Consider the following 16,769-nt stretch of genomic DNA (forward strand, 5'->3'; position numbering starts at 1 on the left):
GAACTGTGATCCTATAAAAATTCCCCATTAATCCTGCAGAGTGATGTCATTCCCACACGCTTTCTAAATGAGAAATGTTTGTAGAGTTGGACAGTCTGCCTGGATGGCTGAAGATTTTTATTCTGAGAGGTTGCTTACTGACCACCCACTAGAGGGCTTTACTTCATTGGGAAACTGTAACCACTGTTAAGTTTGAAGGTGTTTGTAAAAATGTCTCCTTTCCTCCTGTCCTGATTCTTCCGGGGTGGTAATCAAGCACTTGTCATTGAGCATCGACTCTGGCCAGAGAAACACATCCCCGGAGAAATTGTAAGAGTTTGATCTTCAAACCGTTAGGAAGATTCTTGAGCAGCTGGGGAGGTGGTTCTCACAAAAGAGGAAATGCCCCTCACCTCGTATCATCTGGCTTTTTCCTTAGTTTCACCAATGCTGATCCTTAGGAAGATCATCTGTGCACAACAAAATTGAATTAACAAAATTGAATTCTTCATTGCAAATACAATGTTTTGTTAGCAATGCCAGTGGACTTCCTTTCCAACCAGTGTTAGCTTGCCAGCCCACGGCACTGAAGGCAGTTATTTCCTTATCCATTGTTTATAATCCTGGTGAACATTGTGATCTGTATATAAATTTAAGCCCTCTGAAACATTATGTTGGAAGATGTGGAGAAAATTTATTTTGACTTCAATGTACAAATATATTACCCCTTAAATGTTTAAATTTTATTTTTTAAGAAAAAATCTGTAACTTAAAAATGTAACACTGGCATTTTTAAAGTGTGGGACAAGTGCGTTCTGTATTGTGCTTGTTTTCTTACAAAAGCAATTATTTTCTAGTGCATTTTTTCAAGTTTTTCAGAAGTGCCAGTCAGTTAGTATTCTAATACTTGTGTAGATATTAAGTGTTGTTGACTTGATATAATTTGGTTTGATTTTTTAATCCCGTTCTTAATATAGTCCTCTGAGTTACAGTTCAGAGTACTTGGTTGAATAATTCTTTTTCCTTAGCTGACATCCTTAATGTGCTTGGGACTTTGGTGTTTCCTACCTTGCCTTGGGCTGAGATGTCTAAACTTTATGAAGCCTATTGCTTTAGTTCTTACAAAGTTCCTTTGCAGATAATAAGGCTTGGCCTGTTTTTAAATATTAAAAGTTAAACAACTGCGAAATACTACATATACCAACTTTGCTATAGAAAAATTGTTAAAGAAATCCCAAAACCAAACAAAACTCACATAAATGCTATTTTGGATAGCTTTTTTTCCTGTTAAACCAAAAGAGTTAATTTCTATTAATATTACAATAATTTAGTTGTGAAACTGCATATGAAGCATAGTGAGAAATACACTCTTGAGAAAGTGAGGAATCCCAGATGAGATTTCTCAAAGGAGCTTGAGTTTCCAAGAGTTTCTAAACCAGACTTAGCTTGACAGTAAGATAACGGTCAGCAAGAGAGACTGGTAATGGAATTTGGAAGATGTAATGCTTAGATTCATGTCATATTGACAGCAGTCTTGAGAATAGATTTATGAGATGGTGAAAGTCTATTTCCTATAAGTTCTCAAATAAGAGTGAAAGGTCTGTGAGTGACTGTAACAATGTTTCCATATGGCCTAGGAATTTACTTTTTTTGCTCCTCTTGGTGATGTGGAGTGGTTTTGGATCACATACTGCAGGTGCAACTGAGCTGAGAGATGCAGTCCAGGTGCAGACAAACAGCCAATCCAGGGGAACAGACCATAACTACTCCCATAGAGGTAAAAACAAAGCAAAAATCTCTCTTGAAATGCAACTATGGGAATGTCAACTTCTCAGATCCAACATAGTTCTTAAAAATAAAATAGTTCTTAAATTTTAAACACAGGGCAAGGTGTTACGTATCAGTTTCCAATAAGTACCCTTGTGCCATCAGTGATCCCAAACCTCCACCAGTGCTGTTGGCTGCTGTGTGGACCCAGGGTTTCGTTTTTGTCCATGCTTGGAGAGGCTGAGTTTTCATTTGCTTTCATTTGTGTGTCCATCTGGGGAGCAGGAAAAGGGGCTAGAAGGAAGGATGGGAGAACTTTTTACTCAGAGAATTCATCAACTTCTAAAATTCTTTTGGGTCTAACCACACCTTCTGTAGCATGCTCAGGAGGTCTCACAAAGCACCTCCTAGGAAAAAAGGAGGGTCGGCAAAAGATAGGCTTTGCAAAATAAAAGTATCATTATAAGTGTCTTTAAAGCTGTGCTTTCTGATGATTCTGTTTACATTATGGTAAAGCAGGTAAGATACTTTTATTTTAAAACATGGTAACTTTTAATTTTGGTAAAATTTAGATTTATATTTTAATGAAAATTAGAAATTAAACCCTTTGGCCCTGTTGACTTCTTTCTCCTTTTTCCTAATGTGAAGTGTTCATAACATGATTTATTAAGACCAAAATATAGTTATCCTCTGAGAAGCCTTCTTTTGTGCTATAAGCAAACTATACCCAGAAAGGCATCCAGAATATTCTTAAAAAGCTGGATGTATTATTTAATAGAAGTTCATCTCTCTCCTTTCAGGACAGAGAAAAAACATTACTATGTTAATATGTAAAACCATGTAGTTATAATTATACAGTGGTATTATTTCAGGGTCTTGCAAAAAAATGTTGCTGTACTGAGAAGTAGAGAATAGCCCTTTGCTCAAGCCTCAATGCACACAAAGGTGTGTGACGACAGAAGGATCTCTCAAACCACCATGACATGGCAACATTTCTGTCATTGTCTGCTGTGTTATAAAGGACCAATTCAACTCAACAGGGGAGTAATACTCGCAGGTCTGCTGGAAGTGTAACTAATACAGACTGTGCTGAGGAGCTACCATGCATTGCTAATGAGAGACATGCAGCCAGGAAGTTGTACGCAACACTCGCAAGGCTCCTGAAGCTGTATGTAGCTACCAAGCTTGATGTCTCCTGCTCTTTTCCTATTTTACATTGCATTATTTCAAGTAATGAGTCCAATTATCTAACCTCTAAAGGATTTAAACACACTGTAGAAATACACAGTTGTAAGATGCCCTGTAATCAAAGCCATTAATTTGGATAAATTCTCTTTTTCCAACTTATACTGAAATGAACATTGTAGGAAAGCTCAGTTTAATGATACCGTGGAGTATATTCTTGCTTCATTCACTGCTGTCCACTTTGCAAGGTAAGAATTTTATTCTATTCTTTTGTGGTAATCCTAATTTCTACAAATATTTTTCTAAATATTTTAATATTACTGGTTATTTTTTCTATCTTCTTTTTTTGACCTTGCTGGAATTTGTAAATGCAATTTAAACAAGTATATATCATCATTCTCTCTCACAGGTGCAGAAACCAAAATATAAATTCTTTTTAAGAGCCATTTTTTACATCTGAATTTGTTAGAAAACAATTATTTATGAACAAAGTCTAACTTTCTTGCCTTTCTTGCTGTTATTGTCAGATGAGTAGCATTTCATGGTTTTCAATAAGGTAAGATTTTATTTGAACAGACTGCACCTGAAGTTTGTTTAAACATTTTTAGACTGCTAGGGTAAATAATTGCTCTTCTAGTTATAGAAATCATCTTACTTTCTATATAATGCAACTGGATCTCATATATAGTTTCCTTGCTACAATTACAAATATTTCTAATATAATATGAAAAAGTTTTTTGTGGTTTTGTTTGGTTTTGTTTATTTGCTGGCTTGTTTTAAGCACAGGCTCATTAAAATTATTTACAATTCAGTCTTACAAGCAACAGTCAGTAAAGTATTATAACCCTGGAGGTTTGACTCTGGAAAGCTCTGTGTACCTGTTTACCTGTTTACCTCTTCTATTTTTTTGTTCTGTGCATCTAAAGAACTATGAGCTCTTTTTACTTCTTCATGGTAGCAGGTACCAGAACTACAACCATGAAACCTGCAGGTAAAGACTGTGTGAGAGGATCAAATTCTTAGGAAGGAATGAATATAGTTCTACATTCCTTGGATACAGAGTTTCTACAAAAGTGCCCTGGAAAACTCAGGATTCTTAAACCCCAAAATTCAATAATGTTGTTTTAAACTTGACATTGCTTGCCAAGGGGAGAGTGATGCTGTAAAAAAAAAAAAAGTTTAACTTTGTGATTTTTTAATCTACAGGATCTTATTGCAAGCTTCCTCTTTTGAGAAGAACTTTGAGGTAAGTTTTTATTCCTTATTTGTCAAGTCCTACAAACATAACAAGAATGAGCAAATGCAATGCAGTGAAAGCTAGAAAGCAAAATATAGCCTTGAATTCAATGTGTAAAATGTCATTTACATGTAGATTGGATGTAGAACACACTTTCAGAATGTTTACAACTCTTTCCCAAGTATTTACGTAATGGGCATGGGTCCTCTGTTTGAAAAATGGAGGTCCTTATGAAAAATGATACTTCTATGGTCTCGAGAAAGCTTAGAGGAATAATGGAATGAAAACAGCATGAGTTCATGATTTCATGACTGGAAAAATACATTAAATGAGTATCCATCTACAGTTTTAACTGCATGACAAAATCCTAGCTGCTATTTGAAGCACAGAAAAGTAAGTGCTATACAGCCTTAAAGTAAACATTTTCAATACTAATTTTCACATAGAAGCTGAAATCCAAACAAAACCCAAACTAGGCAATGTTCCTGATCCCATTGAATTAAATGGGATCTATGCCATCATTTTCAATGGAGGCATCAAGTTGGACGTAGCTTTGTGTATCTTATGACTTTCTAATACATCTAGTGGACACACAGGCATGTCAAATGATATGCCATCATGAAGTGTTGATAGAACTAAGTGTGTTTTATAGTTTGATGCTCTTGTTTCTAAACTTAATCACAAATTAAAGTCGGCTCCAGCTGGAGAGTCAACTCTTGCTATCAAAAGCACCATCAGAGTATATTCAAGCAACACTCCGGGGAACTTGTAGCCACTGACATGCAGCATGAAGTAAATATGAAGCTGGTTTACAATTTTGTATCCTGTTGTGTAAGTCTGTTTTGCCTATTTATGTCTCCCCAAAGCTCCAGGTATCTCCCTGTCCAAGCAGAGATTGGAGTGCCGCCCAATTCTGTAAAATGAGATACTGTCAAAACAAAAAAAAAAGAATCACCTTTTTAAATGTTAACCTGAGAAAGACCTCTTTGATAAAGTGATGGTAATCAGAGAGAAACACTTCTCTCTGGGGACTTGCTTATTCAGGTTGCTCCAGGGACCTTTGATAATACAAGATCCCTTTTGTTTTCTTCCAGAACTGAGTCTAATGCAACTCGACAGAAAAGAGATCTTGTAACAGCCGAGGTAGGTTATACCTCCAAAAGAAGGAGGGTGGGGAAACCCTCCTCCTTTTCTGCTCTGGGCCTTTGCCATCCTTACAAATGACCCTTTGTGGGGAGATGGGCTGCGGTAACAGGAGGACAGTGAGGAGGAGCAGCTACTCCCCACCTGCTCACCCCACCTGAGCCGTGACCTAATGCCTTCACTCTCCCTCAGCAAAGCACTCAGCAGGGACCTACCCTGCCAAGCCGACTGACACACAGCATGGGAAATAAACCCAGGTCGTTCTCTGTGTTTTGTGGGGGTGAACAGGACCTGGAAAGCTGTTTGTGTTTGTGAGAGGCACAATGTCTGTGCCACTGGCAAGGCTCCCTCCTGGACATGGTGCCCTCGGTGGCTCCGGCCTAGCCCTGGTTCCCATCGCCCTGGCCCTACGCTGCCTCAGTGCTGCATCCCAGCAATGTTGTGCTGAAATTCAATCCTAAATGGAGGAATCTTGTTCCCCCACTTGTACACACTTGGGCTATGGAGCCCAGCCAGGGGTTATAAGCCCTTTGAAGGGGGTAGGCAGGAAGCCAGAGGTGGTCCCGCCTCAGGGTGTCCTGGGGAGCCTGCAGGCCGAACCAGGGTGATTTTCTCCAAGGCCCTTTGAGATGTGTGTGCTGCTAGGGAGTCAAAGGCAGCTGTGAAACACTGCCCTGAGGTAACCGAGCCCCTGGCAGAAGCAGGGCTGGAGGTGTCCTCGGAGGGCCCTCAGCAGGGAAGAGCTATTGCACCAAGGATGCTCTGCAAAACAGCGCAAAGGCCTAAAGCAGCTTTTGTGAGGCGGGTGGCTTGGAGTTGCTATCAGAAAAAATGGGAATGGGCCTTGTTGTGCAGGGAGGGAAGGGACACTGCACCTAGCACTGGACCGTGGGCACCAGGGATTTTGGTGCAGGGGCCTTCCAGGTGGTGATTCAATGAAATCTGTTTCAGTTTGATTTTAAACAGATTGTACTACTTGGAAGCATCCCACAACATATTTCCATTTGAAAAAGCGAGCTGTAAGAGACCTTGGCAAGACCTAAAATGTTCCTTGCACATTGTTGTTAACTTGAGATCCATCAGTTCAAACTTGAGATGTGGAGAATGAGTGGAGTCAGGAGGGAAGAAAGAAATTAGTTTACAAGCAAAGACTAAAAAAATTTCTTAGTTGTACAGCTGAAGGCTGGCACTTAAGTCTGTGGGAACTGCAGAAGGTAACTGTTTTTTCATAGAACATCAGATAAGAAATAAATAACAAACAGAGGAAAGAAGAGCTATTTAAGCAAAAAGGACCAGATTTATAAAGAAAGATACTTAAACTGGCCATGGATAAACGTAAGTGGGAAACATTGAAGTGCTCAGCACTTCAATCCTGGTAAACTTTCCAGTCAGTCTAGTGGGGGCAGAAGCCCCAGAGTACTTGCAGTCTGGAATGGGATCATTGGAAGGGAAAATGCGATGTGAGAAGCTGCAATATCAGAGGGCTGGGCCAGATGCAAGGCTTCCTCACAGTGTGAGGCTCCCTGCTTCTGAACAGGAGGCAGATCAGGCAGATCTGCTTTCTGTTTTGTTTGGGATGAACGAAAATGCAATTCTGAAGGATGTCAAGGAGAACACAAAATCCATTGCAGCTAGACTGGCCATAATGGGATGATCTGGGTGCAGCATGGAGTATGAGTCAGGGGAGTGGAAGCAATAGAGGGAGCCCTTCAACAATGGGTATTTGAGTGAAATGAAAAAGGGAGGTTGTACTCTCTCCCCTTCTTTTCCTTCCAAACATAAATGCAAAACTTTCCATGTGGAACCTTGGTGATTCACTGGAACTGAACGCCATGGATGAGAAGCCAGTAGTGATCTCACATAGCAGCTGTATCTTTCTCCAATCTTCTCAAAAGACACTGTGCTTCTTCTTCCCAGGCTGCTAATCCCTCCAGTAGCAACCATAACTGTGCCATGCACTGCTGAGATGTAAATTACTCTTCTGTATTTAAAGTTCCAACCCAGTGTTTGAGTGCAAGGCCTCAGGTTTTGTCAATTAATTTTTAAACCACAAACACCCTGATTTGGCTTTTATGTTTCTCTGACAGGTTCAATCTGCCTCTCGGTTGCACCATCATGGGACCCTGATGCGGAGTCCACCAGGAGGTCAGTGCTGTCACCCTCATCTGCAGGAGGAGAGAACCCTGAAAATGCTGCCTCCCTCCTCTGTGTTACCATGGGCTGTGGAAGCCCTCTTCTTCGTGCCACTACAAAATTCTCTCCTGTCTCATTTTCTCATTTTATTCATGTTAAATATATATATAAAAAAATCTGTTAAAATGGTACTTTCCAAATAGGGCCTTAAAAACTAAATCTGGACACCTAAGAAAGCCAATCTTTTGAGATTTTGTGGGGTTTTTTTAAAGTTTAATTTTATAACAATTTTTAATTTCTGCCACTTTTTTTCTGGCCTTGTCAGAGGATGTAGGTGTATCAGAGAGTCTTATAACTGGTTGTGCAAAGGGAAATGAATACTCAGGAAATGAGCATGAAGCTGCTCCTGTACGGATTTAAGCATTGGACAAATATGTAAAGCAGGTTTAAGTTACAGAAATTTTTGCAGAAGAGTTCACTGTAGGCAACTTCAATTGGAATTTTGGTATCCTTCTTAGAAAATGCCCAGGCAGGTGCCTTCTTTTGCATTTTTCTATGTAAATGAATATATGCAATTTTACAACTAAAAATTCTAAAAACAGCAAAAGATTTCCCCATTAGGGCTGTTATAGAAACAATGGTTTTTGCTTTGTTGGTATTTTCAGAGTATCTATGTATATTTGGAAAGCAGTTCTTAAATGGAAAAAATTCAAAGCTAAGCATGGAAAGGAATTTTCACAATGACAGATGATATTCCTAACCACTGGTATCTTCTTTGTCCCTTTACTGTAAAGGTCCCATTTTTTTTCCCATTTAATGTCACTAGCAGCTTTGCTGTGCCTCACTGGAAGTGGAAGGGCCTGTTTATTTCATTTACTTCCTGCATTGTGCAACACTTTTTTAATCCCCATCAGCAACATTGGAAATTTTGAATGTATGTAGAGTTTTAATCCTACTCCAAGAAGGCAAGCAACTCTCTGCAAAAAACTGGTGAAGTTTTGCTTTGGGACTAGCTTTCTTCTCTAGTTTTGGGGAATGATGATTTAAACCCAACTCAATGAATGATTAGTAAATGACAAGGAGTTCATAGCTTTCAAAAAGACTATAAAATCATTTAATGCTTTTGGAAAAAATTACTAATTATAACATAAAATAAGCCATTCCCATGGAATCTAAAGTCTCTGACTCCAGTCACCTCTGAAGCAGAAATAACCTTTTAGCTGACTATTTTTTTTAGAATGTGGGGAAGGTTGTTTAGGACTGATTTTGACTCTAAAATATATATTCTGGCCTGTTCATAAACTGAATGTACCCTTTGCAGTAAGGTTTAGGAGGGAGAAGCTGGATATATGTATAAATGATGCTGAATTTAGGGAATTAGAATGATCTGTGTCCTGTATATTTTGAGATCAGCAGGACTGGGATTTGATTTCTTTACATGGGAACTTGACCTTTTGTTTGCTTGGAGGAGGTTGACCTTTTGCTCCTTTGTTAGTTTATAAGTCTCAAACCAAATGAGAACCTTACTTCTCTTTTAACTAAGGAATAAGAAGGATTAAATTAAGCATATGTTAAAAAATGGAGATAGTGGTTGGTTAATTTTTTCAGCTAATATGGCAGCTCATGATTTAACAATAAAAAAATTTGGCTAGGATCTCTCAACCTCTTTGAAAAATACTGTATCTACTAAAAGGCTGGAACACTTCCTTGCAGGTTCATGTCCTCAGGAGTGCCTTAATGGAGCAGCCTGCACAGAGGGAGGTGACTGTGACTGTCAGTTATTCCAGGCTCAAGGAAGCAGGTGCCAAATTGGTAAGTTTTTGGGCCAAAATAGTTTAGTATCAGCTTTCAGGAAGATTTAGGATGCAGATTTTGAAAAACTACTGTTACCAGCATATTTGTGATTATTCTGTAGCAGGACTCTAATTTGGCCAGTAGCTAGGAGGATTAAAATTATATGCATTATTAGGGACATATATAAAACAACATCAGAAATGTCTGCATTTTGCACTTGGGCTGTAATGATATATAGATACCATAACAGATAGACCATTGTCTAGTATTGTCTAGTAGCCAGACAGATTTTTTTTTTTTAAGTTAGCTGAATAACCGAAAACCACTGCATTTCTTTTAATAAGCAGTGGTTTATTGCCAATTAAATCACCTACTATTTAAATTTAACTAGTTTCTGGAATCTGCTGTGTGTAGGGATCAACAAGAATTGTCTTCCAGGATGTGCAGAATATCTAACTCCCTTGCTTCTACTTGTAATTAAAATGTCTCCACTGAAGCAAATAAAGATTTAATTATGATTGCACATGGCTAAAACTGCAGACTTAGGACTAAAAAAGAGTACTGTCTATAAAGTTGAAGGAGTAAGTCGATCTTTTGCACTAGCTAGTTTTTGATGACCACGCTTCTTGTAAACTCAGTGTGTTCTCTCCAGTACCTAACACTGGCAAGGACCGAGATGGGATTTGCAAATCATGGGGACAGTATCATTTTGAAACATTTGATGGCATCTACTACTACTTCCCAGGGAATTGCTCCTATATATTTGCAAAAGACTGCAGTACTCTGGAGCCCCAATACACTGTTTGGGTAAGTATGTAAAATACATTAGAAGTAAGTATGTAAGTAAACATAAAAATAAATAAGTAAAATAAGTAGACAGACAGTAAATGTATCAAACTGAGCATTAATTGCTTAAATATAAAACTGTGGAAATGTGGGAAACTTCTGGAAAAGCCTAAACTTACATGCAGTAACTCAAAATACTAATGTAATTATAATCAAAAGAGTCAGTATATTAAAAACAGTATTTCTTTCTCCTTCGATCCTTAATGGGATATTGGCTCTCTCCCTTGTGGGAGCTAAAGTGGGTCTTAAACAAGACTCCAGAAACTTTAATAAACTTCAGCTACCAGGCTGTAAAAAAATATTGAGTTGCTGAGTTTCTGAGTTGCTAAGTGCAAACAGCTATCACTTGCCTAGTAGCGAGGAACATGAACGTGCTAGGCCCTAATTCACAGCTATTGGCATGCTATGAGAATCTGTATCCCTGGCCTATGGGATTTGCTCCCCATCTTGTCCCCTCGAGGGATTTGCATTCTAATTTTGGATTACCTCTACGTCATGCAGAGAAGATTAACTACTCAAAAGCTTTCAACTTGACCTATGTATGGAAAGCACTCTTTTTAGTAATTTATTCAAATTGCTGAGTATCCATGGTTAATGACTGTGGGTCAGGGAGAGTTCAAACCTATACCCTCTTTGAAGAGAGATGCCCTATTTGTCAGGCTGGTGGTTACTGTGGGGAGGGGATACAAGATCATTCTGTTACCTTATTCACAATGGCTGGGATTTGGTGCTGATGGGGCAGGGAAGAGGCGACAAGAGGGGTCCTCATTTTGAGCCCATGTGTGTACAGTGGTCTTAGGCATGAAGGCAGATCTAGATGCTGATTTCTGCTCTGAGGACTGTTTTCCATTTATAAACAGATGACCTCTTCTTCCCTCAGATAACAGCACTTAGTGAAGATAAATCTACCATTAAAACTGCCATTTCTACCTACTCAAGTTACAGAGAGACACTGTTACACCTGCCTTTCACAATTTCATTTTAATTATTTGGATTCTATATGCAGCTGTGACCTCTTAAAGGTTTTCAGAAAGTGCTGTAGCAAAGTCCAAGACTATATTAAAATCTGGAATCAATATGTCAGTGGATTCCAGTGGCTCTAGAAAGAGAGAAGGTTCTATTTGATTGCTGGAAAAAATGTCATGTTTTACTAAAAACTGAAAATGTTTACTCAGCAAAGTCATAAGTAATGTGAGACTGTAGACAGACTGGGCAATGGAGAGACAAAAACCTTGCCAAATCCTAACATTATGGTCCTTCTGGCTTTAATAATCAACCCCAAAAGAGGAGAAGAAAACATAAGGATTATTTTGATTTTCCTTTATTGTGTTTCTGTCTTGGGATGGGTTTACATAGAAGCCATTTGCCAGGTCTAATAACTTTTATGTTGTCTTTAATTATGATTATCTTTATACATGTAAAAGCTCTGAATGCTTTTCCTGATCTAGCTTATTTCAGCCAGAGAAACAGTAACTGATTTTTACTTCCAGATTTAGTGTCAGTCAAGGAAGATTTATTCAAGTATTCATGAGCACTGTATGTGTTTACTCACAGATGTTTTCTTCAAAACAGTTACATTTACAGCCTCCATCACTATGTTGGTAAAATGTTCCCAATTACAAGTTTATTTAGCTTAACAGCACTGTCAAGTAAATAGGTAATGAAATTCCCATCCTTCTCAAAGAATGATGACACACAAACTAACATAAGTCATATTTGAGCAATTTAATCTCTGTCTATATTTGATTCTGGGAAATGATAGGCATCTAAGATGTAAAACACATTTCTCTCTTCCTTCAGTGGTGTCTAAAATAAGCTCATGAGCTTTTGAAGCACACTAGGACATCCTACAGGTTTGGGTGGCTCATTCCCCCTGAGATTAATGAAAACTGTAAGCTTTGCTCAAGCACAAACCCACAGTTTTCAAGTCCTTAGAGTACTGTATTTGAGCAAGATAAATTGGTATATGACTAAGCCAATCCCCTGGCTCATATGTATAGTGGAGAAAAGCACACTTCAGAAAAGTCTACCTTTCTTCATTAGCAGGGCTGGAAAGCCAATGCAAAATGGATTTTAACAGGTCCATGTAACTTAGATGGTTGCTGTAATCTGTGGGAGCTCTTCAAAATCTCAAGAAATCCTGAGTGGTTTAGGAGGCCATGCTGTAGTTCAGCTTGTACCAGTCTCAGCTGGCAGGGAGAGTGCTGCTATTACACTGAGGTTCTGTATGGTTTGTAATCCTGTTTTATAGATCAGATCTCTAGACACAGAGAAGTAGGGGTGTTTCTTCAGTGCAAGTAGCAAGCTCCACCTTTGGCCTCTATAAGCTAGCTCACTACAGTGTCTCTGAAGTTTGTCAGTGTAAAATGCCTGACTCCTTTATCCAGTATTCAGACCACTGGCCTGTGATGATATGCACTATTAAACAGTTGCTGCATTTCTCAGTAGTACTCTGTAGTGTGAACTTTGAGTTTTGCATACCTTTGTAATTGTGACTTTGCAATATTCTAGGTATTTATTTTTAAAGCTCTTTCATTACTTGGAGCATAAAAATGTGAAATATCATATATGAATTTAATAAAAATGGTACAAAATTATTGAAGACAAGCGTTTACTCTTATTGTGTGTCTGTTTTTTCCCTCAAAGGTTCATAACAGTCCTCACTGTTATGGTTCAGTATATACTTGTCATAGGTCTATCAGCTTATTTTTTTCAAACCAAGAAGAAATAATGATTTCAGGACATGAAGTAAGAAAAAATGGAATCAGGTAAGTGTTCTAATGGTGAGTTTTAATATTTTATTGGGAAAAAGATAAAGTGGAGTTTGGGAAACTGAGGATTCTTACACAATCCAGATAAAATAATTTGATCTGTACCTCTACTGATCCCTTGCTGTTCTGTATTGGGGCTGATAGTGCTCTAGTGTGAGCAGCTGTGACAGTACTGATGTCATACACGAGTGAGGATAGAATACACTGCATTGACTGTGTTCAGCTTCTCAGCTGTAACCTAACAATTATTTATTCCTTCTTTTTACAGACAAAGTCTGTGTCAGGCAGTCCCAGCTAATCCCTGGTGCATCCAGATAGCATTTTGAACAAGTCAATCATTATTTATTCTTGGTAGCTATGGCTAATATAAGACATGATCATCTTCTAGATGAGTCTGAATTGGTTAAAAAAAAGATCTTAAGCCCCTTTGGGGAAAAAAACTCCACAAAATATCTCTGAGGTACATCAAACCTCCAAATTTACCTTTCTTTTTGTAAGAGAAAGATGTGTCTAAGGCATCCTTTATGCAAATTAAGTATATTTTACTGATTGATAAAGTACAGAAATTTCAAGAAAGTTGTTGAGGTGCTTTTGCCATCCTCTTTGTAATGCCTTTAGTATCTGAGAATGGTACCTCTGGTGATACGTTCGACCCAACAGAAGCAACTTTGGAAGACTGGGATTAGATCTGTGCTTATTATTGTCCAGTGGTCTTTCCCCAAAGGAGGAAGAGGTGCAACTTTTTTGTCAGGGGTGTTTTCTGTACTGCAAGCTCCTCCTTTTGCAGATGTCTAACCCAGTGATGACCCAGCGCCCAGAAGGGCTGGTGGTGGTTTCTTGCCCAATGCAGCATGCTCATGAACTCAAGCATTCCTCAATGCGGTGTGCCAGGCTTTGAAAGCAAAGATGCATTATTCTTTTAAGCCTATAATTGGTACAACTGATAGGTGCATACAGCAGAAAGCACTCATTCTTGATGTTTGACATAGAGAAGTAAATATAAGATAGTAAAAACATGATGAAGAATTGAATGGAGTGACTGTGCACACCCAGGAAGAAGTGCTTGTTGAGTTAGAGGTGATTTATGTGGTATTTTTCTAGCATGAACCTCATCTCATCTGAGACCTTTGATGTACACTATATTTTTCCAGATTAATATTGCCTCAGACAGTTGGAAATGCTTTCATTGAGAGACTGGCTGACTATATTCTTGTGAAGACTACCTTTGGTTTTTCTCTTGCTTGGGATGGCAACTCTGGTATTTATATTAAGCTGACAGAAGATCATAAGGGAAAACCTTGTGGCCTTTGTGGAAATTTTAATGGCAATAAGTATGATGATCTGATACTTCAAAACAGTAAGTAAATAGCTTACCCTTACTTTGTGTGAACACTTTCCATGTTCACTTTAAATACAATGCTGTATAAATAGAATGTTGTAAAAAGTCAGTCCTGTTTCAGTTATTTCAGTAAAATAGTATAGCTACTCTACTTTTACTTCTCCTCATCATTAAAGATGCAAAGGGAAAAGGTCCTTGTTCAGGAAAGTACTTGTATGTGCATTTAAACCTCTTGCTCAGCTAAGCACTTTGGGTATCTTTATCCTATTGCCTTTAAACAATAAATACATAAACAAATATTTATGGTTTTCTCTGTGTTTAAAGATGGAGAGGAAGAGCACCATCTTGAGTCATTCTCTTAAAGCAACATCTTAAAAATCCTAGTTGAAATAAGTAAATTTCTAGGGTGTTTCCTGGGAGTTCTTGTATCCCCTTCTTGGTATGGTGGACTAAGGGCCTTGGACTACACTCTAGAATGAGGAGCTGCTTTGTGCTGTGTCTGAGGCAGAGATGACTTTTTAAACTTGTATTCTGTAGCCTAGATAGGGAAGACTCCACAGGGACTTTTGTCTTATTGCAACTAATGTGGAAAAAAAAAACCTAACAAGAACAGGCTTGAAAATATGAGGATTTTTCTCACTCTCTTATACAAACAAAATAAGATTGTCTTACTTGTTATCATTAACTGCTGAGAGAATCTAGCCCCATGACTCTGCGTGTGTTTAAGTCACAGAAGGTATCCCACAGTAACTTTTTTCCCTTTTTTTAATGGTTGATGGTGGAGCTTTAAAACTTCCTTAAGGAAGGAATGCTCACTCTACGTATCTTTGCAGATTCTTTAAAAATCTACCCGAGTATGGATTTTTCATAGCTTTTCCGCCATGAGAGCAGTAAGTTTTGTGCAGTAACTTCTGTTCACCAGAGTACAGTATGTTTAATAACCAATTTAGTCTACTGATGTGTAATAATAGAGAAAAATAATATTTGGAGGAAATAATGAATTCATGTGATCTCTAAAATTCAATAATTTCAGTATCTTTAGATGTATTATCTGTTATAAAAGATTTCCAGCTCATACTTGTCTTCATTTTTGGAACTGAATTTTTTCACCATGATCATTTCATGTAGCATTTTTCTTTATCCCACATGGTAGCATTATTGCAGTGAACGACTGAGAACCAAATGAATTTAATCTTGAATCAGTTGTATAACATGGTGCCTTGACTCTGCAAATACAAAGCATGGAATTCTGAGATCTTCAAAAGAATAGACTGCTAATTCAGATCCCTTCCAAGCTGCAACATTTTTCTAAGAATTTCTAAATCTTATCAATCATTTGATATAATGATTTCTCTCTCCCAGCTAAACTACTTCCCTGAGTAGTGTAAAGGTAACTCTTACATCTATCCTGAATCTTCCAGAGTCTAAATGCTCATTATTTGTTATGCTTAAATAAATAAACTGCTGAGAGGCATATAATACTCCATTTCTAAATACAGTTTAAAAACAAACTCATTTTTTGTTTCCTTATCTTCACCTTTAATAGCACCTTTGTGTTGCTTTAATATGGACTGTATCTGTGTATAGAACTGTTTCAAGGACAATGATTTTATTATGTGGTATTTTTTAAGACTTAAACGTTTTTTTCAAGCCATGTCAAAATGTACATAAAGTATTTTTAATGTTCTTGTAGAATCAGAGTTATAACAACAGGTTCATCTCTAGATTAAACCCCAACCTTTTGTGTTTGGGAAAGGTTTTCTGCATAAAGAACTACTCTGTCAGAGAGGAAGAAATATTTTAAGTCTCTCTCTCAGTCATAAGCAAAACAGACTGATGGTTAGGATATTATAATCATTTATTTGTGGAGATCCAAGTATATGTATCTCATTAGTGTGCTTTGTGGCTTTCCACATTTCAGTATCCAACTTTGTACTTCTTGTGCTAGAAGTTAGATTCAATTTTCTATAGTACAGCTCTGTGGAAAAAAACCCTCTATCTGATTTCATTTCAATGTCTTGTCTCCTAGCCATGCATGGATATAGATATAGTAAGTCTATAGATAGTATAGACTTACTGTCAGGTTCTTCATAGTGGAGGCAATATACTGTTTTTAACCTAATAAAGAATGTAGAGAAAATACAATATTTAGTTCTTGCTGCAAGTATATGGGAATTTTGTGTCTGTTTTTTTACTGCCAACCTTCTAGTATGTTCCTGTATCTAAGCCTGTTGCCATGACTTACAGTCATGCATCTTGTTCATTAATTCTCCTGTGCTCGTGCTGTGAGGAGAGCTGGGCATCTTGTGCCTGTGTGTTGTAGTGTTTTTCTGCAATCAGGGAAAAGGAGGGACATAATAGCACTAACTGACCTTTGTGAAACATGATGAAAGACTTAAATTGCTTCAAAGAAATGTATTTTTCTTAAGTATTCAATGCCTTCCACTTGTCATTATTTGTATATTTGCTATGAAATTATCAGTGATTGTGCTTAAAATAACCCAAGCCGACACCTTGTCATGTATTTTTTCAGTATTTTTATTTAAATGTAGTATAAAATGCAACCTGAAATAAA

General features: G+C 37.8%; 1 protein-coding gene across 1 annotated transcript in view; it reads left to right on the top strand.

Annotated features, from left to right (window-relative positions):
* The first annotated feature begins 3,100 nt into the window (after positions 1–3,100).
* The window catches only part of OTOGL (otogelin like), a 91,602-nt gene continuing 77,933 nt past the window's right edge, over positions 3,101–16,769 (top strand). Inside the window, exons 1-8 of the mRNA XM_059472559.1 lie at positions 3,101–3,179; positions 4,138–4,177; positions 5,263–5,311; positions 7,399–7,456; positions 9,158–9,256; positions 9,891–10,045; positions 12,731–12,852; positions 14,007–14,212. Of these exons, the coding sequence (XP_059328542.1) occupies positions 3,101–3,179; positions 4,138–4,177; positions 5,263–5,311; positions 7,399–7,456; positions 9,158–9,256; positions 9,891–10,045; positions 12,731–12,852; positions 14,007–14,212 (808 nt within the window). The remainder of the gene's footprint in view (positions 3,180–4,137; positions 4,178–5,262; positions 5,312–7,398; positions 7,457–9,157; positions 9,257–9,890; positions 10,046–12,730; positions 12,853–14,006; positions 14,213–16,769) is intronic.

Source organism: Ammospiza nelsoni, chromosome 5 (genome assembly GCF_027579445.1).
Source record: "Ammospiza nelsoni isolate bAmmNel1 chromosome 5, bAmmNel1.pri, whole genome shotgun sequence".
NCBI lineage: Eukaryota > Metazoa > Chordata > Aves > Passeriformes > Passerellidae > Ammospiza > Ammospiza nelsoni.